The sequence below is a fragment of the Bubalus bubalis genome, chromosome 8, assembly GCF_019923935.1.
Source record: "Bubalus bubalis isolate 160015118507 breed Murrah chromosome 8, NDDB_SH_1, whole genome shotgun sequence".
NCBI lineage: Eukaryota > Metazoa > Chordata > Mammalia > Artiodactyla > Bovidae > Bubalus > Bubalus bubalis.
Window position 1 is genome coordinate 93,216,199 of NC_059164.1, and position 25,642 is coordinate 93,241,840.

A 25,642-nucleotide genomic window follows, 5' to 3' on the forward strand; every position below is an offset into this window, starting at 1 on the left:
AGCTTGGTTTTCCCCTAGCCATTCTATCAACACTTGGCAAACCATGATGTGGTCTCTCCAGAATCTTGCTCTCAACCAACCACTCCTTTTACACAGTCAGCTTTGGTATCATCAAATTACAGTCCCGACACACAGTGCATGTAGCCTGCTCCTGGGAGAAGGTCCTCCTCACTGTTCACATGGAGATACACACATGTAGTAAGTACTTCGTAGTCAGTTTCGAGACTCGTCAGCTGGCTCTTACAACACAGTTTTCCATTTTAAGAAAGTATCAATGGTGACAGAGTTCTTGAGCTTATCTTAAGGTTACTTACAAAAGATTCTGTAATACTCTATAGTTCTATCTGAAATCAGTAGAATGTATGTCTCTTAATATATTAGCCAGTAGTCATTTAAAAATAAGGTTCAATCACAACTTTAAAATATTCTCTCGAATGCTATTGTTCAAGTAACATAGGTAGATCTGATGGATACTAATGCAGATCTTGGACTGACCTTTTCAAGACCTTTAGAGGCTAAAAGCCTTAAATCCAATATTTTATGTCATATTTTATTAAAGGCATAATTTTTACCCCTTGGGTTAGGTTTATCAAAAGGATTACTGTTATTAATAGCTACAAAGGGGTCTTTCTGGTTCACATGAAGAGAAACATGGAACAAAGGAGAACAAGTGGAAGAGTCAGACTGAAAAAACAGGTAAGAACTGCTCAAAGTAACAGGACAGGAGAAGGCAAAAGGGGAAGGCCAAAAGGAGAAGAAAGGAGTGGAGAATGGTTACATGGGAAGGTGCAAAGATGCTCCAAGAGGGAGTAAACCAAACTGTAAGCAAGAGAGACAAAGGACACAGTATGTACACTTACACGCTGCTGCTAAGTTGCTTCAGTTGTGTCACACTTACATGCACAAGTAATTAAAACTGAAGGAAAAAAATTAAGGGGAGTGGTGGGAAACATGGGGGCCAGTAGGCCCTTAGCAAACTGAGAATTCTGACTAAGGACTGCTTGATGGCTTTCTGGAACAACAGACAGGAAAAGCACAGACTCAGACAAAGATGCAGACAGGACATCCGAAAGACACACACTTGCCATAAGTTTCTTAAATACTTACTTTTTTAATAAAAGGGAACTTCATATAGACTATTTGGGAATTACAGGAAAATGGCTTTAATTCCTTTAACAGCAATGGATAACTATAGCCAAAATTTGGCATTCAAACTTGGTATTTGCATAGAAAAAAATTATAGTTACACTATTTTATCTTTTTTTTTTTTTTCATTGTACTGTGTGCAACTTGCAGGATCTTAGTTCCCTGACCTGGGCCCCTGGCAGTGAGAGTACCAAGTCCTAACCACTGGACCACCAGAGGATTCCCTCTTGTGTGTTCTTTCATTAAAGATGGTGTTAACTATTTACAATAGCTAGAACATGGAAGCAACCAGATGTCCATTGACAGATGAATGGATAAAGAAGTAGTGGTACATATATACAATGGAATATTTCTCAGCCATAAAAAGGAACGCATCTGAGTCCTAATAAAGTGGGTGAACCTAGAACCTATTATACAGAGTGAAGTCAGTCAGAAAGAGAAAGATAACTATTGTATTCTAATACATATACAGAATCTAGAAAAATGGTACTGAAGAATTTACTTATAGGGCAGCAATGGAGAAACAGACAGAGAATAGACTTATGGACATGGGGAGAGGGGAGGAGAGGGTGAGATGTATGGAAAGAGTAACATGGAAACTTACATTACCATATGTAAAATAGATAGCCAATGGGAATTTGCTGTATGGCTCAGGAAACTCAAACAGAGGCTCTTTATCAACCTAGAGGGGTGGGATGGGGAGGGAGATGGTGGGGGAGGTTCAAAAGGGAGGGGATATATTTATACCTATGACTGATTCATGTTGAGATTTGACAGAAGATGACAAAATTCTGTAAAGCAATTATCCTTCAATTAAAAAATAAATAAAAAATAAACATAGTATTAAAATATTAAAATATGAGTAATGGCTGTAAAACATTTTGTCCATTAAAATGTACTGTAATTTGGACATTCCTGGCAGAATCCAGCGGTTAAGATTCCATGCTTCCACTGCAGGGAGCATGGGTTCTCTCCCTTGTTGGGGAACTAAAGGTCCTACATGCTATGCGGCCTAAGAAAGAGGGGGGATAAAAGGAACCATAATTTAACTACTTTATTTATCAACTGAGTCGTTAGGTTGCTTCCAACTTTTAAGTTTTAAAAATAACACTGCAATTTACATACTCCTGTGCATTAATCTTAGTGTACAGGTCTGAATATTTCCTTATTTTAAGTAAAATCATTCAAAGGATATAAAATTCTATCAATATATACTGCTAGGTTGGCTGTATCATAATACCTTTGCCAACAATGTTTAACTTGCCAATTTAGAAAGTCATATATTTTCTCATTTTTCAATCTTTGCATTCTTTGGATTGGATACAAAACTATTTTGTATCCTATGCTAATTGGTTATTTTTCATTTTTAGGAAAACACTGCTCTATGTGACGTCTTTATACATGGAATCACTCATCTTTATTTCCCCCCAGGCAGCAACTGCAAGTCTGTTTCCTTAGATGGGTAAAAGCTTTTTCTTAGTTGAGCACATGTGTAATGACTGAAAAGTGTGAATCTAGAGAAGTACGGAAAATGACAGTCTCCGCAGCCATTTCTTTGGATAGAACAAAATCTTCATGGACTGGGCATTACTTGCAGTTTTGAAAGAGTATTTATAAAGTCCTTATGTTCACCTTCACCTCTCTGAAGCTTTGTAAAGACTCTATTCTCAATACATGAGATACAATTCGTGTAAACATCTATCTCCTCCATATATTCTCTTCCTCAATTGAGGTGCTGAGTCACACTTCTAAAAAGCAATGAAATGCTATCATTAGAGCAAATGCAATATTTTAAATACATTGATATTTTTTCCCTCCCATCTAGTGAAAGCCTTATATACAGCCTTCCTAAGTATCTGGTGGAATGCCATATATCATATATCCTGAATATTTAATACACTGGTCAATATCAAACATGCACAGTCCATTTAATCACAGTATCTCATTTTCTAGAAGAGGAAACAAAAAGCTAAGTATCATCAGAGTCAAGGAGAACTGGGGCCAGAACCATTCTTTCCTGATAACCCAGCCACTGACCAATCAGACCCTCCTAACTACACGGTGACACGCCCAGCAGCGCTGCTCTCTCTCTAGTTTCTGAATGAGGAGAGAAAAGTCTGGACCTTCAAATAAATCAGAACTCAGAGATTTAAATATGATTTATATCAAAGCAGTCTCTCTGGAAAACGATGCCAATATTTCAATGATGTTACAACTGATTAAAGGAGTTTTAGAATTTTTTTCTGAAAGAGCCCAAAGGGCCAGTTTAAAAAGTAAATCATAACTCTTAAACTTCAGTCAGTTTCATAATCATATATCATTATAGACTTCAACTGATGTTACTCAGTTTTTCAATTCATCTTATTCTCTGGAATTAAATGACCTTTAGCCATTTCAAAAATTTATATCCAGCTTCAAAGCATCAAGACTTGCCATCACTCATGATATTCAAAGAGAATGTAAAATTCCAAAAGATGAGCTTATTAAGATGTTTGGAACAATGATGGCTTTTAAGAGTAAGCTGGTAACTTCCCCAGGAGGCTGTTAATATTCCTTCTCTTTCCAAAGAGGAGTTAAGATGTAAGTAAATTAAGGAGTTAATTTACTTACTTAAAGATGAAAATTGTTTTTAAAAGGACTTTTTCAGTTACACGTCAAGCAGTCAGGTAACTATTGAAAACTCCCTTAAATTGTGTTTGGAGTTTACAGTTTACCTGTAAAAGTACATTGCATATACACTTAGAGAAAAATGTTTTAAAATACATTTTTATGTACTTTATGTAAATAATAATATCCACTGAGGGACAGGATTAGAAGACATTCTAATTTTTCTTTAGTTTTGCTCACCTGGACCTTCCTACATTCTTATAGATAAGGAGCATTTATACAATTAAAAAATATACACAGCAACATGAAACAAAAAAGTATACACAGATATATATTTTAAAACCCCAAGCAAGACCTAATCATCAAAACACTTAATCTATGGAGGCAGGGTTTAAAAAGAACAGTGAGGTTGGATTTATCTTATCTCCTCTTCTGTATAGTTCTGCAGCTATCTATACAATTCAAAAACAAACCCTTGCCTACTCGGCAGGACCCACTACCTCTCAAAATGTTTAAAGCACATTGCAACAGTAATTACATTGTTGATGACCTGAAAATGGGTCACCCCACATGACTGATTAAAACTCTTATGCAATCTTCCTCTGGAGGAAACAAGGACAGCTTGTAAAATATTTCAACTAGATCTACTTCCCTAAGAGAAGATGGTACATACACATTTGTAGGTATCATCAAGGTCTAAAAGCACACAGAAAGGGAAAGGAAAAATTATCAAGAAGTTAAGTTAGCCTAGTCATTTGTCCTAACCAATTTCATGTTACATCATTAACTTAAGAAAGTACAGAGGCTTCTGTTGCATCACTAGTTAACAAACTATGTCTGAAGTTCAGATAGTTTTGCTTTGAAAGTTATGATGAAATAATTGTTACCTGGCAACAGGCTAAGATTTGAGAATCTTACATTTCTGTAGGATATGTAATTGCACTTCTTGGTTCATTGTCAGTTTCATCAAGCTATACTGTTTCCTTTCTGACTAGGAATCTAGGGTAACAAAACTAAATTTACTGCTAGATTTAGCAAGCAAAATTTCAGTTCTATAGGTAAATAGTTACTTATGAAATATACCTGAATGAATTTATATGGTTTGGATATTCTGTTTATAAAGGTTTAAAGATTCTACCTATATCCCACCACACTAGAACTGAGAAACAGCTGCTGTCCCACCTGTGCTAAGGTATTAAGTCAGATACACTCAGGAATTGTCTCAAAGATTCAACACCTCAGAGTACCCTTCCTATATCACCATCTGATAACTCTACAGTTGCAGGTTCTGATAGCAATGGAAGATTTCCAATTCAGTTATCCATAAACTCCTCAACTGTTGTTTAGTTGCTAAGTCATGTTTGATTCTTTTGCGACCCCATGGACTGCAGCTCGCCAGGCTTCTCTGTCCATGGGATTTTCCGGGTGTGAATACTGCTGTGCATTGCCATTTCCTTCTCCAGGGAATCTTCCCGACCCAGGGACTGAACCTGTGTCTCCTGCATTGGCAGGTAGATTCTTTACCACTGAGCCACCAGGGAGGCAAGCCCATTTTGTTAATTACCAAGTTTAAAACTCAGCTAAGAGCCCTTCAGAGGAAATTACCAGTTTATTCTTAAAATGAACATTAAGAGTTCCCAGACTAAAAAGGAATTATAGATGCTCTATAGTATTTTTATAGCCTTAAATTGTAAAACATATAAAGTAGCTAGATGTAAGGGGGACAGGTCACTGCATTTGATTGGGAATTACTAACATTTTCACATTATTTATCCCAGACAGAAATATGGGGGCTTAGAATTAAAACACAAAGCTCAGAATGTCTTTGGTTCATCTCTTTTAAAAAACCCTTTTTCAGGGGCAAGGGAGAAGTGTAAATTCCAAGAGTTTTGGCATTAGCTCTGACAATTCTGAATAAGTGATTCACTGTGAAGGAGAACGCTCTAAACATACTCCAATTTTATTTTCTTCTTCCTTCTTAAAATTGGCCAGTTCTTTGTAACATATAAAAATCATCTACAGAATGAAAATTTTAAAAGCTGGCTTAAGTTAGCTAAGTTACTACCATTCTACAGTCTCAAATTTAAAGGTATCAAGCTCAACCAAAATATACCCCCGCAGTATCTGATGCTAATACCTAAACTGTCAATGCCTTAATGGGGGTGGTAAGTTAATATCACCAATTATGGCACAAGATGAAGGTGAGGAAAAAATACCCCACTGAGGGTATTTTATGTAACCCTACTGAGGTTTGTTTCTATTCTACTTTCTTTAGCTGTTTAGAGGGTTAAAAAGATTTGGAATGGAAAGAATGGAAAACGGTACACAGAGTTGGAGTGAACAAAAGCAAAAGTAGGGAATAAGGAGGATTTTTAAATGACAGAACTAGAATAGGCACTATATAATATTCATTTCAACAATCTGGCATTTAAAATGAGATTTAAGATGTTTATTATTTTACTGCTAATAGCCTGAATGGACAGTGGGTCTTAAAATTATTTGACCCTAAAAGACAGAAAAATCTAGAGTTACAGTCATTATAAGCATGCAAAGGATATATTTAAACACCTTTTTATCACACTATGGAAGTCCCTCCTTAAAATTACTAAATAACCTAAGCCAAAAAAAGGGGGAAAATTCAGTTGAGTAAATACTTCTGGAATTAATTAACTCCCATAAAATGTAGGCTTGTTGTTTTTTTTTTTTCCCCTCCATTTCAAAATTCTCTAAGGAAAGAAAATGGGTAGTTACATACCTATAGAAGGAGATTTGAAAGGGTATTTATCAGGAAGATCCACTCTAACTTTCCATACTCCGCCTTCATATGGTGCTGAAATAAAAGCAAAAATGTTAAAACATTAGAATTGTCTCCAAATTAGAAAACAGAATCCGACTGTAAGTTAAACATTAAATTCTAATCTCTTTTGAGAATCTTGCAAATTAATTCCTTCAAAAGTCAGGGAACTCTTATAACTAGTAGGTACTCTATGTTCAAATGTAATGCTTTCCTTTAAAAAAAATCTAGAATTAGCATAGATTCATTTTCTCTCTCAAATTTACCTGATTCTTCAAACATTGTTCAATTATTTGGTAAGTAATAGCTTACTATCTCAGTCTATCCTGTGCCTAACCCACCTCTCCCCCCAAACAACAAAAACATTTCCACAAAACCCAGAATTCACAATTTATGTTTAATACTGTCTCACAGGGCTTCCCTAGTGGCTCAGATGGTAAAGCATCCACCTGCAATGCAGGAGACCCAGGTTTGATCCCTGGGTTGGAAAGACCCCTGTAGAAGGGAATGGCTACCCACTCCAGCATTCTTGCCTAGAGAATTCCAAGGACAGACGAGCCTGGCAGATTACAGTCCATAGAGTCGCAAAGAGTTGGACATGACTAAGTGACTAAGTCAGACTAACACAGAGATAAGAGAAAGCATATAGAATATTTATCCTAATAGCAAGATTTCCTTACTGGTTCTAGAATTCAATTAAATTTACTTTTCAAGAACTATACATATCACCATCTATCTTGATATTCACATTGTCTATTAAGGAATATAAGTAAAATAGAAAAACATACCAACACATATACTTACTTCCTTGTGGTCCATAAAACTTCACTACAAATTCATTGAGTCCTCCTAGGATAGTAACCTCATGCTTACTCTCAATACTAAGGTGGAAGGTAAAGGAAATTACACAGGCTTTATGTTACCCAGAACTAAAGATGGTACCCCTAAGATATGCCAATGAAAGTGTTACCAACATTCTACCAGAAACCAATAAAATATAAAATATGATAATAATTCTGGTAGTTTAAAAGGCAATATATAATCCTGTGAAAAGAATATGAATGAGCTTTAGATTCAGAGAGATTGGTGCTCAAATCCCAGGACTGCCATTTGGTGGGTTTGAGGCTAGACAAAATAATGTAAACTCACTCCCTGAGCCTTTTGTTTTTGGCAAATCAGGAAAACACCATTTTACAGACCTCTGTAAAGAATAAATGGGTTAAGTATGTAATATGTGTAAGACTACATTGTGTATGTAAGTAAATGAAAAACAGGAACTTAATTTTAGCTTTTCTCCCCTCTGTTCTCTCCCCACCCCAACCTCTTCCCAATGATCCTTTAATATAAACCCAGTGTTCCCTTTAGTAAAATTCAAGCATTCAGCAAAACACTGATTTTCTTGAACTGGAAATGCATGCCTAAAATTACAGATTTTCTAAGGAAGTCCTGATAATTTTCTCCTGGCTTAGAGAATAACTGAAATGACTAGTGATGCAACTGTGCTGTAAGAAGCACTGCCAAATGCAAAACAAACAAACAAACAAAAAAATATATATATATATTTTTAAACTTTGTCTGTAGTATTTATTTTCAGCTATTCTTTTCCTCACTCACAAACCTCTATCCTCCTTAGGTTTGCCTCTAGTTCTGTGTGTTTGGGGGCTCGAAAACACAGAGCACCGGCACTTCTGTGTTCTCTTCCTCATCAATTTTATGTGTCCTGAGACTCATTCTTTTAAGGTACTAAGATTCAATTACAGAAACCAAAACAACCCATTTCCAGATGATAGGGCTTCTGGTCTAATTTCTGTTTTGTCTCTGCTTTGTGGTCTAACCCAATAATGACTTTGGTGATAAAAATTTTAGGTGGTGGGGGCTTTGGGGAACTCTCAAATCCCACTGGAACATTAAAAAAAAAAACAAAAAACAACCCACCACAAGAAGATACGACAGACTGGCCTCATCTTTCTCAATCAGAAGTACAAATTACATTTTAATTATGTGTACTATTATACAAAAAGAAAAATGCCAAATAAAATTTAAGTGATCTCTTAAATAGAGAAAAATGTTATTTTTTAAGGCTTGAAATTTGACTCTCCAAATCCTCTGTCCTGTAGGTCACAGAACAGAGGTCAGGTGTATTTTTGGCAAAGTCCTTGCTTAAGAGCAACTAGAGATATTAAGTAAGATAATGTAGTCTATTTGATCTCATTCTTTTCTAAACAAAATCTACTTTTAATAACATGCACATTGAAAGGATTCAAATGGCAACTACATTGGAAAATTGGCTTCATTTCTCATGGTCAGATGACACATGAATGTAAGTTTTGGTGTACTAACTTCTTCCTGGCCAGTCACACTCTGACACCCCTCTACAAATATTTCAAAGCTAATGCTAATGTAGTAAGTTAAAGTAAGTGCTTGCTTTAAAAAACAAAACAACCAAAAAAGCTCCCTTGCATTAGTGAAAGAAAAAGTCAAATCTAGTTACAATAAACAAAATTAAAATTAAGTTCTCAAAGAAAAGAAACAAAAAAATTTTGGAGATAAAAAGGTTTAAGAATGACACCAAAGTCAGAAACCACAGGGGGAAAAACTAGCAGATGCAAGCACACATGCACATTTAAACTTCTTTATTATAAAAAACCAAGGACAAAGCACAAACTAGGAAGAAAAGGCCAGAACAGCCAAGTTAAGAAAACTGAAATTAAGCTATAAAAAGCCCAACTCATCAAAGTAGTTTAAAAATGAGATATTTTCCATTATTAATTGATAGAGATGAAGGAGCTGGATAAAACCCAGTGTTCAGTGGAATATAAATTAGCATTCCTGAGAACAAATTTAAACACTATACTCTAAAACTTAAAATGAATTTACTCTTTCACTTAAATTTCACTTCTTTGAAGTTATTTTAAAAAAAACAAAACACAACACTGCTGGCAGGAGTGATCCAGTTTCAACCACGTGAAAACTGCTGGCGCGGTGAGCTGCACACAGATATGCCCTATATCCATCAGCACTATTGCTAGTAGACAGGAAGAGCTATGTTCACCAAAATACATGTTTAAGAATGTTCATAAAAGGCCTCCCTGGTGGCTTAGTCAAAGGTAGAGAATCTGCCTGTCAGTGCAGGAGACAGAGGTTCGATCTCTGGTCCAGGAAGATCCCACATGCCTCAGGGCAACTAAGCCCATGCACCAAGATCATGGAGCCTGTGCTCTAGACCCTAGGAACCAAAAAGCTACTGAAGCCCAGCTGTCCTGGAGACTGTGCTCAGCAACAGTGAGAAGCCCCTGCACTGCAACTAGACAGGAGCCCCCACTTGCCACAACTAGAGAAAAGCCTGTGAGACAGTAAGTACCCAGCCCAGTCAATAAATTTAAAAAATTTAAAAAAGAATGTTCATATAGCACTATGTGTAATATCCAAAAGTTAGGTCACAACCCGAAAGTTCAACAATAAAAAGAATAAATTATGGTACAGCTGGGCTTCTCTGGTGGCTCAGTGGGAGAGAATCTGCCTGCGAATGAAGGAGACCTGGGTTCAATCTCTGGGTCAGGAATATCCCCTGGAGAAGGAAACGGCAACCCACTCCAGTATTCTTGCCTGGGAAATCCCCAGGGACAGAAGAGCCTGGTGGCCTACAATCCGTGGGGTCACAAAGGAATCAGACACAACTTAGCGACTAAACAACAGTGGTACAGTCACCCAACAGAGTATTACACAGCAATAAAAAATGAACCCGGAGCTTCCCTGGTGGTCCGGTGGCTAAGCCTCTATAGTTCCAACGTAAGGGGTGAGGGTCCGATCCCTGCTGGGGGAACTAAGATCCCACATGCCCTACAGTATTGTCAGAAAAAAACAAAAACAAAAATAAAAACCACCACTACAAGTAAATGGATGAACTCTCACAGACATTACAGTTGAGTAAAAGAAGCCAGATACTAAAGAGCACATACAGTGTGATTCCATTTACACACAGTTCAAACAGGCTAAATGAATCAAGATGCTAGAAATTAGGACAGTTACCGGCTAGTGGGGACTATGGTCATTGTAAAGGGGTTTGAAGGGGATTTCCAGAGTGCGGATTACACGTTTACACTTCCATTTATCAGTGAGCTACAAAAATGATTTGTGCCCTTTCTGTATATCTATTTAATTAAAAAGCTTACTAAAAGTAAGACTATCTGATGTATGTATAATTTTTTTTTACCATAAATCTTTAAAATGAAAATAATTTGAATATTTTGAGTATTTTTTTGTCTTGAATTTTTCTTTTGGCCATGCCACATGGCTTGTGGGATCTCAGTTCCCCAACCAGGGATCGAACCCAGGCCTTCAGCAGTGAAAGCAGAGTTCTAACCACTGGACTGAAAGGGAAGTCCATAATTTAAGTATTTATGACTAGGAAACTGGTTGAAGAATTATAAGCCATTTATACAACAGGCTGTTATTAGTGTCTATTAGTGTATACTAGTGCCTTCTCACCATCTAGAGCTCCTCTAATATATGCTCCTGTTTAATTGGGAGGTATCCAGAAGTAGTCAAAATGAATATACTGTAGTGCCACATAAGATATCTCAGATCTTCAACTAAAAAAACTGCAAGGATAATAATGGAGTAAGGTAGAGGATTAAATTGGAGAAGGCACTGGCACCCCACTCCAATACTCTTGCCTGGGGAATCCCATGGATGGGGGAGCCTGGTGGGCTGCAGTTCATGGGGTCGCGAAGAGTAGGACGCGACTGAGCAACTTCACTTTCGCTTTTCACTTTCCTGCATTGGAGAGGGAAATGGCAACCCACTCCAGTGTTCTTGCCTGGAGAATCCCAGGGACGGGGGAGCCTGGTGGGCTGCCGTCTATGGGGTCACACAGAGTCGGACACGACTGAAGTGACTTAGCAGCAGTAGCAGAGGAATAAATGAGTTTAATAAAAGAAGTCAAACTAATTTTACAATATAAAAATCTGTAGAAGCAGCATTCCCTATCAGACCTAATTTGCTATGAATGACATTGATCTATAGCAATCAGTTAATTAATTATTTAAAACTATAAGTTATCTACATGAATGTCCCCTCTGGAAAATTGAAGATATCTTTTCTATCCTTTAGGTGGATGCAGTAAATGTGAGTTTCTTTCATTTTGTGATCTGTCTGGGATTAGTTCATGCTTTTATCTATTTTCCAAAGAAGATTCTCCTTTCGAAAAGGTCATGTTAAAACGAGATTAGAAATTAATGCTCCAGATCTCCTCTTTCCCAGGATCCCAGGTATAACCCACATTCCAGATACACTGGGTCTGTCTTTAATTACACTTATACTGTAAATTAAAGAGTTCTTATGGTCCATTTCATATGAAAAGCTAAAAGTAAACTGAAAGAAACCTTTAAACACTTCTACAAAGTTGGTAAAACGAAGAAGCTGTGCTAAATTTATGCTACCTTGCAATGGTACAGACACTAAATCAGATGGGAAAAAAAATTTTTTTTAAGTTTAGTTGAAAGAAAAACACTGCATTAAAAATAAGTCATTCCATCACCATGAATGAATGACTTGCCCAGAAAAACTATAAAATTACTTGACTACTGTTACCATGTGTATTTACGGTACAGGCCATGAGTTTCTTTCTGCTCTCTGCTGTAAAGTCAAGGGCGAGGAAGGCAAATGAGAAGGCAGGTTACAATGACAAAAATAATGATCTATTTTGGATATGTGCTGGTCAGACTAGTAGCCTGGTGGGAACTCACTAGAAGGTTCCTTCATTACTGCCTCACTTTCAAAGTCTGAAAATATAAGACACCCTTCAGATACTGGTCTGGTAAAAATATGTTAAATCCATAAAACCCGCATTTTACTCACCTCTAAGTTATTTGTAAAATACTGCTTTTTACTTACTTAATGTTTCACTATTAAGGAATATCAGCATTTTCAGTAGAATAATGATCAACATTCCCAGGAACCCAAGTTCATTTCACTTTTAAAATGCCAGCCACCCACCACTTTATTTTCCCTGAATGGCACTATGATTACACAATCTAATATTTAAAGGTTAATGCCAAACTGTCAAGAGATAATTGACATTCTTGGCAAAACGTGTCTATTGGGATTTTAGAAATGATTTTTATGTAGTTCTGGGATTTTCCAGAAAGCGAGTCAAGGGCTAAGTCTGTTAAACAGGTCAAGGATTCAGACGGCATGATTTCCTAAATTTGCTGATAATGAGTTATTAAGATAAAAGATGGTGACCTCCCTGAGCTGTGTCCATGACAGTAAGTGACCAGGATAAAGAATGGGCTTCTTTTGTGAAGAAGGTAAAGGCTATTTGCATGGCTTTCTATCTACATGTTCAGATCAGTCTGCTTCCAACTCTCCTTGAGATTAACTACATTACGAAAGTTCAAGAAACTAGGCAACTTTCTCTACCTAGCTTTCTTTTTTTTTTTTTTCTACCTAGCTTTCTTGATAAAAATATGGTATGTTTATTAATCCAGTAATGTTCAAAAATAACAAAGATAATACTTTGGGCGTTATGTTTACAAAGAATTCTTTTCCTTTAGAGATATAAACTGAAATATTTATTAAAACATATGTGTATGATTTACTTCAAAATAACTCATTTAGGAGAGAGAGATACAGAAGAAAGGACACTGACCTCGAGTCAACAATTACTGTATCTGATGATCAGTACATGGGGGTTCATTATACGTTCTCTCTCGTTTGAAATTTTGTTATAAGTTCTGAAAAGCTAATGTAGTCAGTTATCAGAACTTTAGTATTTAACAAGCATGACAATTTAGAAGAACTTAGCTACTGTAACTCTTTTAAGGGCTTACAAAACAATCCAACATTTTCCTGAGGTCCAATATTTAGTTTGAGGAAGAAAAAAATTAGCAAACGATCAGGTCTTCCCTGGTAGTCCAGTGGTTAGGTTTCCATGCTTCCACTGCAAGGAGCACAGGCTGGATCCCTGGTCAAGGAACTAAGATCCTGAGTGCCGTGTGGTGTGGCCCAAAAACAAAAAATTTAGCAAGTGATCTAGTACTTAAGGAAACAAAGACTTCACACTGAAAGAGAAGAATACTGTGTCAAGATAGTCAAATTCTAGAAGAATCAAATTTAAGTGGATTCAAAATGATGTCTAAGAAAAATCTAACCACAATGAAGGAAGATGAGCATGGCTTCTGCATATTCATGACAAATAGCTTCTGGGCAAAATAATAATTACAGACATGGCTTTGCTTAAATTATAAGAAAAAAATGGGTCATGTGTAATATCAAAGGCTCCTTGTTGAGATGAAAGTTTAAATTTTTTAAAAAAGTTTTTAAATGTTTGTGTTCTTTGTGTTAAGAGGAAGGGAGACTTCTATTCAAAGGAGAAATAATAAAAATAGCAGAAATAAAAGCTACTGAGAAAATAAGCATAGGGCAAAAAAGATGAAAGGTAGTAAGAGGGAAACATACACACACCATGTACAATACAATGTGTAATACAATGTCAAGAGGAATCACCAAAACAATATACTTGTGCCTTATCTCTTAAGTTCAGCAGTTTTATTCCTTGTATTTCCCACCCCCCATGAAATACTTATGCTTTCTACATGACTTAACAGAAATCCATAAGCTGGGCTATGCAGAGTATAATGTTAGCATCTATTAAATTCACAAAGATCACAGGCTTTAATTTCTACTGAAAGTTATGCTCCACATTTCCCACACACATACTACAAGGCAAATAAAAACCACTCTGAAACTGAACCTGCCTTCAAGAAGCTTAAATTTTAGCAAAAGATTCTAAGATCTGTACAAGTAAACGCAAAAAAAAGTTTGCATAAAGTGTATTAGAGTTTAGAGTAGAAAGAGTACAGCTAGGTAGACGGAGAGATGGTTTGCTATGGAAACGCAGGATTGCTGCTATACAGTACTACAAAATACAATGATGCCCTTTAAGAAATATACTTCTTTCCTGAAATAGAAATTTCCCACACTCTTAGGCTGAAGAGATTGGCAGGTTCTTTTCCTAGTTTCTCTTCCTTCTCTAGCCACGTTTGAGAGCTGTCACTGGGCTACCATTCCTTAAAATGGATCTATGGTAGCTTACAAAAATCAGATAACCAAAGTTCATGAAATTTTGTTTTTTAAAAAAGGGTAAGTAATTCTAAGTAAGACATTCTCCAATACATAATTTTTAGCTGTTATGTTTTCAGGTTTAAAGCAAGCCAAACAACTCTGGAGGGAAACGTGTGCTCAGTTGTGTCTGACTCTACAACCCCACGGACTGGAGCCCACCAGGCTCCTCAGCCCACGGGATTTTACAGGCAACAACACTGGCGTGGGCTGCCTGCCATTCCTTTCTCCAGGAGATCTTCTCAATTCAGTGATCCAACCCACATCTCTCGTGTCTCCCGCATTGACAGGCGGGCTCTTTACCATTAGTGCCACGTGGGAAGCCCAATGTGTGGTTATCAGAGGGGATGTGACTTATTTTAAAATAGTCTCTTCAGGGAATTCCCTGGCAGCCCAGTGGTTAGGTCTCTGTGTTTCCTGTGCAGGGGGCACAAGTTTGATCCCCTGGTTGGGGAACTAAGATCCTACAAGGCACATGGTACAGCCAAAATTAAAAAAATAAAAAAACACCTCCTTCAAAGTAAATATGTATTGTCCGGAAGTAAGTAGAGCAAAAAATTTGACAACTTATTATGATATACTGAACACTGAAAGCCTCATTATCTAAGTGGTAAAAAGTAGCATGCATGATTTTTTAAATTTAACAAAGATAGTCCAAAAATTAAGTTAAAAACCAAGCATGTTCATTACCACCCAGCACTCTATAAATTACACTATCCTTTGGAGTTTTTCTGTGTGTGGGTATTTTTTTCTTCTCAAGTTTATGCTTTTACTTAAAGCTTCCATGTCAGACACCAAAGCAAACACTGGCAAGACCTAAGTAAACATTGTTTTTTTAAATGGGAAAATCATTATAACTTAGCTCTTCCCTAGAAGCATTATTCTGCTACCAGGTTCCCAAATAATAAAGAAAAAAACTCAAAAGAAAAATTAAGAGTCATATGTTATGGAAAATAATTTTTTTGAGGTGGGTTTTAGAAAAAGGAAGTGTATCAGAAACACACATAAGAAATCTAAGACCCACTCCTACTCCACAAAAATTTTTATACAGCAGGTTTACAAAGTCAAATAGTCAGAGATGACCCAGATGCAGAAGTGAGAGAAAACAAAGGGAAATATGGAAAAACTATGATACCATCTTGAGACCAAGAAAATATAGTCAAAACAGAAATAAGATTTACATTTTCTAAAAAGCTTTAAAAACTAGAAACTTTTCTAAAAAGTGAAAATTCAAGTTAACCACCTAAAAATATTTAGAAGGCTACTGATAAAATTGCAACAGCACTTTACTTTACAAATTTTGATGCTTTGCTATTTTATGGCAACAACACATTGTTCATTATTAACTAAAAATGTATAAATCCATGTACACAAATTAATAATGTATTACCTAATAGTATATTACTCTTGCTTGTTGTTGTTGCTAAGTCGCATCAGTCGTGTCCGACTCTGTGCGACCCCATAGACGGCAGCCCACCAGGCTCCCCTGTCCCTGGGGTTCTCCAGGCAAGAACACTGGAGTGGGTTGCCAATTCCTTCTCCAACGCATGAAAGTGAAAAGTGAAAGTGAAGTTGCTCAGTTGTGTCTGACTCTTAGCGACTCCATGGACTATAGCCTACCAGGCTCCTCCATCCATGGGATTCTCAATAACTCATAAAATTTTTCGTAGTTTGGTTTGTTACAGCTTGATTCACAGCATGTTAAAAATAAATCACTGTCCTAGTATGATAATGTTATTATGGTTACTTAAGAAAATATTAGTATTTTTAAGAGGGGCCTACTGATAGATGCAGGTAACAATGTCTGGGATTTGCCCTAAAATATTTCAGAAAGAAGAGAAACAGATGTGGGAGAAAATACTGATATTAACAAAATTTCAATTTGGGTAATGCGCATTCATTAAACCTTTAGTTTTGTGTACACTTGAACATCTTAATGAAATTATTTCTTTTTATTTAATATCCAATACTTATCATTTTTTAAAATCAGAAGCCTATATATATATTTAACTACACTCTACTTCTGTGGAAAGGGGACACTCACTGTCAACTAAATCAGCTGGTCAAATGTCCAATTTAAATCTGCAAACTTGGAATACACCTTTGAACTGCAGAGAAAAAAATAAAAGACTGGCAAGATTCTCAAGTCACAGAACATTCCTGAGACATCAAGTCCACAATGAAAATCAAAACCAATGATCTAGATAAATTGTTAAAAAAAAAAAAAATCTGGGGAAAATTTTAGAGATAGGACACATTGAAAGATTGCTATTGTTGTAGTTTAGTCACTAAGTTGTACCTGAATCTTTGACCCCATGGACTGTAGCCCGGCAGGCTCCTCTGTCCATGGGATTTCCCAGCCAAGAATACTGGAGTGGGTTGCCATTTCCTTCTCCAGGGTATCTTCCTGACCCAAGGATTGAACCCACATTTTCTGCTTGGCAGGTACTGAAAGATACCAGTACTTAATTACAATCTCCAGTTCTCCTGTCCTCAGTATGGAGGTACATGAAACCATGCTTCACATGCCACAGAAGGAAACAGAAAAAAGAACCCCGTCATTCCAAAGGCATACTACCTAATCACAGCAGGCTGGAAAAAAACACATAAATCACAACCCTACAGATGACAATAGTACCTGAAAACTTCAGAGTCACAGGCAATGTATAATTTCCCCAGAGATGATAAAGAAACGTGAGTGGTCATCTGCAAAATCTTAACGGAAACATCTATTTAAAACACATTCTACCTTCTCTTCTGTGATGCATGCGACTTCACCAAGCCATCCACAGTGCAGGGCAATGCACATCATGAAGCAACTTCTCAGTAAGAAGCTAATACGGATTTATGGAATATCTATGCAGTATATTTATATTCATATTTCCAGCATTCTTCTCTTCTCAGAAAATCCTTGACAACCTACTTCCTTTGTTGGTTTTAAATGTAGCAGAGCAGTTTTTACCCTAACACCTGACATATAGCTACAATGCCAATCAATGAAAATAAAATTAAGTTATGTGTTTCATAACACATAACAGATATTCTAATCAAGGCATATTCATTCGCAGTAAGCAGTGACATTTTAAAGGAAATATTTTCTCTGTACTCTAAAAGTGACATATAGTATATTACAACTGCAAAGTGATGTGCAAAAATTAATAAATACTGAGCAGTGGCACCCATTCAGGAGATGAAGATTATGGACAAGTGAAAAACAAATGGATCACAGAAATGAGAAGGAGAAGATCTTAGGTATCAATGTACAGTCAGTCACCTCTTAAAAAGAAAAAAAGAACAGTCAACACATCTTAAGGTCATGGAGCTACAGATGGAAAGACCTAGATGTGCAACCCAGGCCATGGCTCTTCCTCCTTCCCTCTCGGCACTGGCTAATTACGAGCTTGTGTCTCTGGAGACCAGTTTTTCCCCATCATAATTTTATGACTTCAATAATCTCAAGGAAAATTTCTTAAAGCAAGCTCTTTAAAATTAAAACAAATGCCTGTAAACCCAGATGAAAGAACGGAAGATAACAACTGGCTTGTTCTTACAAATCACTGCTCCATGGCCCTGGTCTGAGCCTCCTCACCCCATGCTTCTTTCTCAGAACATGAATGACCAACGCCTCCATTCCCTTTACTTCTCCAGCACGGTCACTGGGCAAAGCGGGTGTCAAGCATTAACAACAACCTTGATTTCATGAAAACTGTAAGTTGGAAGTGAGCAGCACAGACTCAGGCTTTTTAAAGCAATATATGTACAAAGGAATAAGTAACAGGTTCAAGATCATTGTCAAGATTTTACACTGAAAAAGGCAGAACTACAGATAAATACACTGGATAGGATGCTAAATTAAAGTGCAATCCACCACGTAGAGAACTCTGCATTCCAAAACAAATGAATGTGCCTTCGTTCAGTTGAGTCCAGTCTCCATTACCCATTTGGAAGACTTATGAGCGGTAATAGCTCTGTTGGAAATTTAATAAAGGCCTGGATAAAGTACGGGGAAGAAAAGGATTAAAAAGTAATCTAAAGTGATATAGAAAATAGCACTGTCTTCTCGACTGAAATTCTGCTTAAGAACTATAGTATATAAAAGGGTACTGAGTAGGCAAATGTCCTATTTGATAGGATCAAGTAACTAGCTGCCTTCATTTATTACCTTTATACACAATTAGAATGAAAAAACTCAGATAAAAAATTTCAACAGAAACTGGACTGTTGCTTTAAAAAAAAGTCCATACTGAAAAGAAGCAAAAGAAACTTTAAAATGGTGGTGGGGGTGGGTTGGGGGGGAGCTGCTTTTAGAGAAACATCCTACCATAAGAAAATAACCCCAATATGACTGAACAGTAGAAAACCCTGGAAAGTCAAGAGACGTGAGGTGAAAGTGAACTGTACGCTAGGTTTGCAATGCGATACAACCACAGGGAGGCTGCAGCTATTTAAAGCACCGTCCAAGGAACAGGTGACGGAGCTGAGACAGGAAGCCTTCTTGCCATGCTAGTGAGCTTGCTAGCTTGAGACCAACAGAAATGGTTAGTGCTTAGGAAGAAATGGGTTGTTGGGTACAATGAAGAGACATGGGAATGGTAAGTAAGTGATATGGAAGCTAGATTAATAATAATTTAAACAGAGGTTTGACGTTTAAATATATACAAACAGTAAATAGAAGAAAGGCTGTATTGCTATGAATCATTGCTAGGAAATTTTAAAAAATCAAGGTTCTCACAAGGATTACTTCCTGAATAATTAAACAATGTGGAAAAAAATCAAGTTATTTAGCAAAACAAGAAAAAATAAACCCAGACATACACAACAGTGGGTGTATATATAGTAAGAAAACCTGGCACTGAAAAGGTGACAAATCTATTAGGTTTCCCTCTCCTGTGTTTACACCATGGGGACAGGGAGGATTGACAGGCTCAGGTGCCACTAAGTGAGACAGTGTTCCGGGACCACAATCACAGGGCAGAGCGCAGTTCTGAGAACACCTTAGAGTACGACCAAATGATCTCTGGCAGTGAAGCACTGAGTGTTAGGCTTTTAAAAAATTGTCTTTTAAAATGTGACTGGGGCATAAAGCAGCGTCCCCATTCCTCTCTCTAATCCCACTTGCCCAGATATTACTACTGTTTATATTAAGGCTTATATATACATACATTAACATCATCATGTACACCCAGACACACAGGTGTAAACTCTTCTGTAAACACCTTTCTTTGGGTTATACACAGAAAACATCTTTATTAGTACATACAGACCTAAGCTCCCTTAAAAAAATGCCTGTGAAATATCTCTGTACTATAAATTAAATAAATAAGAATCCATTACTGAACAGTAGGTTGTTGCTGGTATTTTGCTATTGCAATGTTACAATGAACATCTCAGTACATGAATCTTGCTGTACTTTTGACAGTGCCTAAATGTCCTTCAAAAAAGGTTGCGTACAATCACTTTATAACACTGTCATATGAGCCAACCTGTTTTCCTGATACTCTCACCAGAATTGGCACTCAAGCTTTTAAAGTGAAACAAAGTTAATCTTTAAAAACTACCCCAATTGCCATCTGAGCTTCAAATTGGCCAGTGCTCTTTCTCACCAACTCAAGTGAGGCCCTGGCTGGGTCACCCAGAAGAAAAGGATCCACCATGTTGGGCAAAAAAAACTGAAAACAAGGCAAGTTTAGTCTAACATGGCATCACTCAGTTAAATGACCGGAGTAGTATCTTACTTATTTCTCTAAATACTTAGATCATTTATACTTTTACTTATCCCCTCAAGTAGAATGTTAACTTCTTATTTCTTGGGTGCTTCTGATATTTTAAATAGCTCCCCTTAGACTGAACTACTTTTGCTGTTACAGTATACAAAATAATGAATTCTCACAAAAGAATTACAGAACTGAATCCCTCAACAACAGATAGTCAACATTCAAAGAACTATGTTAGTCTCCAACTTACTAAACGACACAGTTTACCCGACTACAGAAAACAAAAGAAAGATCTTGTAATAATGGGCATATAAATATTACTGCTAAGCCAAATATCAATAACCTCAGATATGCAGGTGACACCACCCTTATGGCAGAAAGTGAAGAAGAACTAAAGAGCCTCTTGATAAAAGTGAAAGAGGAGAGTGAAAAAGTTGGCTTAAAGCTCAACATTCAGAAAACTAAGATATGGCATCTGATCCCATCACTTCATGGCACACAGATGGGGAACAGTGGAAACAGTGGCTGACTTTATTTTTTGGGGCTCCAAAATCACTGCAGATGGTGACTGCAGCCATGAAATTAAAAGCAGCTTACTCTTTGGAAGGAAAGTTATGACCAACCTAGATAGCATATTAAAAAGCAGAGACATTACTTTGCCAACAAAGGTCCATCTAGTCAAGGCTATGGTTTTTCCAGTGGTCATGTATGGATGTGAGAGTTGGACTATAAAGAATGCTGAGCACCAAAGAATTGATGCTTTTGAACTGTGGTGTTGGAGAAGACTCTTGAGAGTCCCTTGGACTGCAAGGAGATCCAACCAGTCCATCCTAAAGGAATTCAGTCCTGGGTTCATTGGAAGGACTGATGTTGAAGCTGAAACTCCAATACTTTGGCCACCTGATGCGAAGAGCTGACTCATTTGAAAAGACCCTGATGCTGGGAAAGATTGAGGGCAGGAGGAGAAGGGGGCGACAGAGGATTAGATGGTTGGATGGCATCACCAACTCGACGGACATGGGTTTGGGTGAACTCCAGGAGTTGGTTAATGACGGGGATGCATGGTGTGCTGAGGTTCATGGGGCCACAAAGAGTCGGACATGACTGAGAGACTGAACTGAACTGAAGTCACAAAGTACTATAAGATTTTTTTCTTTTCAGGATTTTTTTTTCCCAAAGAAATAATCACCACCCTAAAAAAACTAAGCAAACAAAGAAATAAATGTATCTATCATTATTTGTCCTTCAACTGCGACAGACTGTCTCCTGATGCTTAAACCCATCAAGATGAGTATCTGAGTATCTGCATTTGAATGTTTTCCCTCAAAAACTTACCTTCCCTACTCTTCAGGCTTGATCAGGTGGCGTGTGTTCCCCAAGTATACGCTGGCTAGACAGCCAAGGAAGGTGACTCACGAATATCCCAGCTGACAGAAAGGAAGCCGCCCAGGGATCAATACCTGACTACTCTGCCGAGTGTAATGAAGAATTTTTCTATTAAAACCACTACGATCACTTTAACAGCAAGAGACAATATCCAGCATTGGCATTATTCAGACAATAAAATCCAGGGCTGCATAGGCACGGGCTGGAGACTGACAGGGTGGCAGAGAATTCGTACCAATCCCTGCCACTCAGTTTCACATCACTGGGTTGCAGAGTTCCGGTTCCCCAAAGGTATAGGGCTCTTTTCCAGGAATAGAGATCTCACAATAATACTGTCTGGAGTTCTAGTGGTTAGAGAGGGGGTTCATTAGCGTGAATCTCAAGATGCCACACGGGTCTTGGGCAGGCCACTTAACCTCTCTGTGCCTTCGTTTCCCTCAATGCACAAAGGAGGCAACAGTAAATATATCATAGGATTAAGGTTAAGGCTCAGTATTTGCTATTATCATGAATACTTCCAAGACAGTAACCTCAGATTTAACAAGGTACATCTATTCATCTAATCTACCTTAGTTACTAACCTACAAAGCTGAAATTACAGCTCTTCAATCTTGAGAAGAGTTAAGCACATAATGACTTTTTACCTTTAATATGCCTAGGTCCTTAATAATATTGATGTTAGCAACTGCTAATGAGGGGATAATTAACCTATAATTTGTTCCAAAGATAGCATTCAGCCCAATTTCTATGCCGGTGCAGCCCCTCCCCAATTTAAGAAATTGCTACTTCCCCTTTAGTCACAAATATTAACAGCTAGCCCTTTCAACACTTACAATGCCCTGAGCACCATTCTAAGCCTTTTGTACTAACTTACAACCCTCACAACAGCCCAGGGAGACGAGTTGTTATTACAAAGACAGGCTAAGTAACCCTCTCAGGCTCCTGCAACCAGCAAGTTGTAGAGCTGGGGCTGAAACCCAGGCAGCCTAGTTCAAGTCAGTGCTCTTAGCCACTCAGCATATAGACCAGAGCTTTTGGAGAAGGGTGGAGTATGCTCAGTCTTGTCTTGATTTAGGAAGATTAACTCCAGTGAGGCTGCAGAGCTGTCTGGGAGCCAGTGATGGGAAGGCCAGCTGGGATCTGATCAGTAAGAACAGGGAGGAACCGACTGGGAGCAGGAGGACAGAAAGGAAGCCATGTTTCAAAGAGATTTCTAAGAGCTGAATGAACTTTATGACAAATTATACGTGAGGGGAGAGAGGACTTGGTGCTGAAATAGTAGGTGGACCAGCAGAAAATAATGATGGTCAGTAAGACTAAGAGAAAAATTCTCAATGATACAGAAGGCTAAACTGGCTGTATTATAGGTTCCTAGGGAGATAAATTTAGGCATAAAAAGGCACTTCCTATGAGTGTCTGGCCAACTGTAAGCTGTTTCACACGTTAAGACTGAAATTCTCAGTTCTCTTCCAATCATTATTTGTGAAAACTATCTTTCCAGAAAAGAATACACAAAAAGAACATCTAGAATCACAAGTTCTAACAAATAATGCTGAATCCAGTTGCAAACAAATCTTAACCTGTATGAATCACCATATCAACAGTTGTCTTATTTTACTCATCCAAACCCATAATATAACCAACACATTCATGCCCTACTCTGCCTCCCTTTCAAGCTATGCTGGTCTTTCATTTCCCTGCAATACAAGCTCTTGCCCTTCTCAGAGCCTCTGCAATGGCTACTTCTGGCTAGCCTTAACCTCCCTGTTTCTACAGATACTTTGCTTCTTCTTATCCTTTATGTTGTGTCTTAAATGCCACTCACTCACTGATCTTTCTCATCACTTGGAGTGTATACCCCAACAGACCCCCAACTATTCTTTACTTCAGCCTAAGGTCTGTTTCCTTCTAGGTCTTACTATAGTACTATTTTGTCTAATCTCATTCTCCCTAACCTCCAGAAAATCTAAGTTCCAAGATGGCAGGGAACCTAATATCTGACTTATTCTTTGTCTGGAGTATGGTGGGTGCTCAACAAACACTTGGTTAAAGTAAATAAAGTGAGCGCCAGGCACCATGGCTACAAAGTGGGATCTGCTCTCAGAGAGCTCAAGTTCTTGTGGGGAAATAGGCAACCAACTACCAAGTGGTGAAATAAGTGAGTGTTACGGTAAGGGTTACCCAGAGGTGCTACAGAGGAGCACAGAGGATGCTCTAAATTCAGGAGGGTGGGGTACGGAGAGGGTGTTTTCAGGAGGTAATGATGCTAGCTAAACCCAAGGGGAAATGAGCCTTTTGCTCTTGGCAGCTACAATGAAGTTTTCTCTAAACATAAGAAATAAGAAGGCCCTCAAAGTTCAACTGAAGATCAACAGATAATGGCTAATAAGAGAGAGGCACAAGCCATCTAAAACAGAAAGCCTGGTTTGCTGCATAACAAGATTCAAGCAGAGCCAGAAAGAATGTACTTATATATGTAAAGAAACGAGGTATTCAGTGACTTCACTGGGGGTCCGGTGGCTACAACTCCCCGCTCCCAATGCAGGGGGTCCAGTTCAACCACTGGTCTAGGAACTAGATCTCACATGCTACAACTAAGACCCAGCAAGGCCAAAATAAATAAGTAAATATTTTTTAAAAAAAGAAAGAAACAAGGTATTCAACAACAAGGGTCTGCCCTGCAAGCACTGAAGAACAATGGAAAAGAGAAAGGCTGGTAGGGGCCACTGAAGTAAGTGGGCAGGAGAAGAGGACCTTTTGCTCACGGATGAGTTTTCTGGTCACAAAGGATCTCCCTGTTTGTTACGAGACGGACGGTAGCATCATTTGATCATGACAAGCCATTAAATACTTGATTCATCGCATCACTTTTGTTCTGACTCCTTCTCGGATAACATTCTAATTATGGTATAGGCTTCTAGCTATGTCTAGGAGAGAATACACTGAAAATTATATACTAGCTTTCCAATTTCAGACTCACGAGTTTGGTTAGTCTGAGGCCAGGGAAATGGATCTGCTCTTAGTCCACCCCCCAATTAAAGACTCTCCCAACAAAGCATGAGGTTAGCCTATCTTCAAACAGAGTTAAGGAAAAGGATTTAAGGAAAATGTTTGAGGTGGATCTGACTGATTGGGAAGGTGAGGGAAAAGGGACATGCTAAGGATGAGTCCAAGGTTTTAGCTTCAGTTATCTGGGGATGGTTGATACCATTCAGCAAGAAAGCAACAACATGAGAGTGGGCATAAGACTTATAGACGATGTACCATTTAGGACATGTTGAATCTGTAGTCTCTGAAGGGTAGGTAACTGGAGATGTTCAGTAGGCATTTGGCTATCCGAGACTGGAACGCCAGAGACATGGAATTTTTAAAATTTGGAGACATTTGTATTTGAGCAATCATAGATGAAAGCACCCAAGAAAGGCATGCCAACTACCAAAAGATGAGGAACCTGAATACATCCATTATTTAAAGGACGGAAGAAAAGAAATCTGCAAGGTAGGCTGTGAAACAGAGAAAGGCACCTATAATTGTCCTAAATATTTGTTAGGTTATCTTCAATGTCAGATTTCAACAAGCACATCTGCAATTTTTTTTTTTTTTTAAACAGATAAAGTAAAACAAATTGCTTATAGTAAAGTCACTAAAAAAGACACAAAAGTTCTTTCAGAATACCATAATATGGCTTCCTGGAACAGGAAGGAAATCAATGAGATACACCCTACAGACTTCTTACTAGGACTTGAAAACGTGAAATAAGGCTGGTTGAAAGGAACAAAGGCTTTTCTTTTGGGACCTACTTTAAATGTTTAAGTCTTGCCAAGAGTTCAAAGTCCATGATGCTAACCACCTTTGGATGAATGTGTGAGGC

At 37.8% G+C, this 25,642-nt stretch overlaps 1 protein-coding gene across 2 annotated transcripts in view; it reads right to left on the reverse strand.

The window, feature by feature from the left end:
- Window positions 1-25,642, reverse strand: part of UBE2H (ubiquitin conjugating enzyme E2 H) — a 103,135-nt gene that overhangs the window by 39,007 nt on the left and 38,486 nt on the right. For both annotated transcript variants that reach the window (XM_025291519.3, XM_006043406.4), the window contains exons 2-3: window positions 7,352-7,428; window positions 6,509-6,583 (exon numbers count right to left, since the gene is read on the reverse strand). In XM_025291519.3, the coding sequence (XP_025147304.1) occupies window positions 6,509-6,583; window positions 7,352-7,428 (152 nt within the window). The remainder of the gene's footprint in view (window positions 1-6,508; window positions 6,584-7,351; window positions 7,429-25,642) is intronic.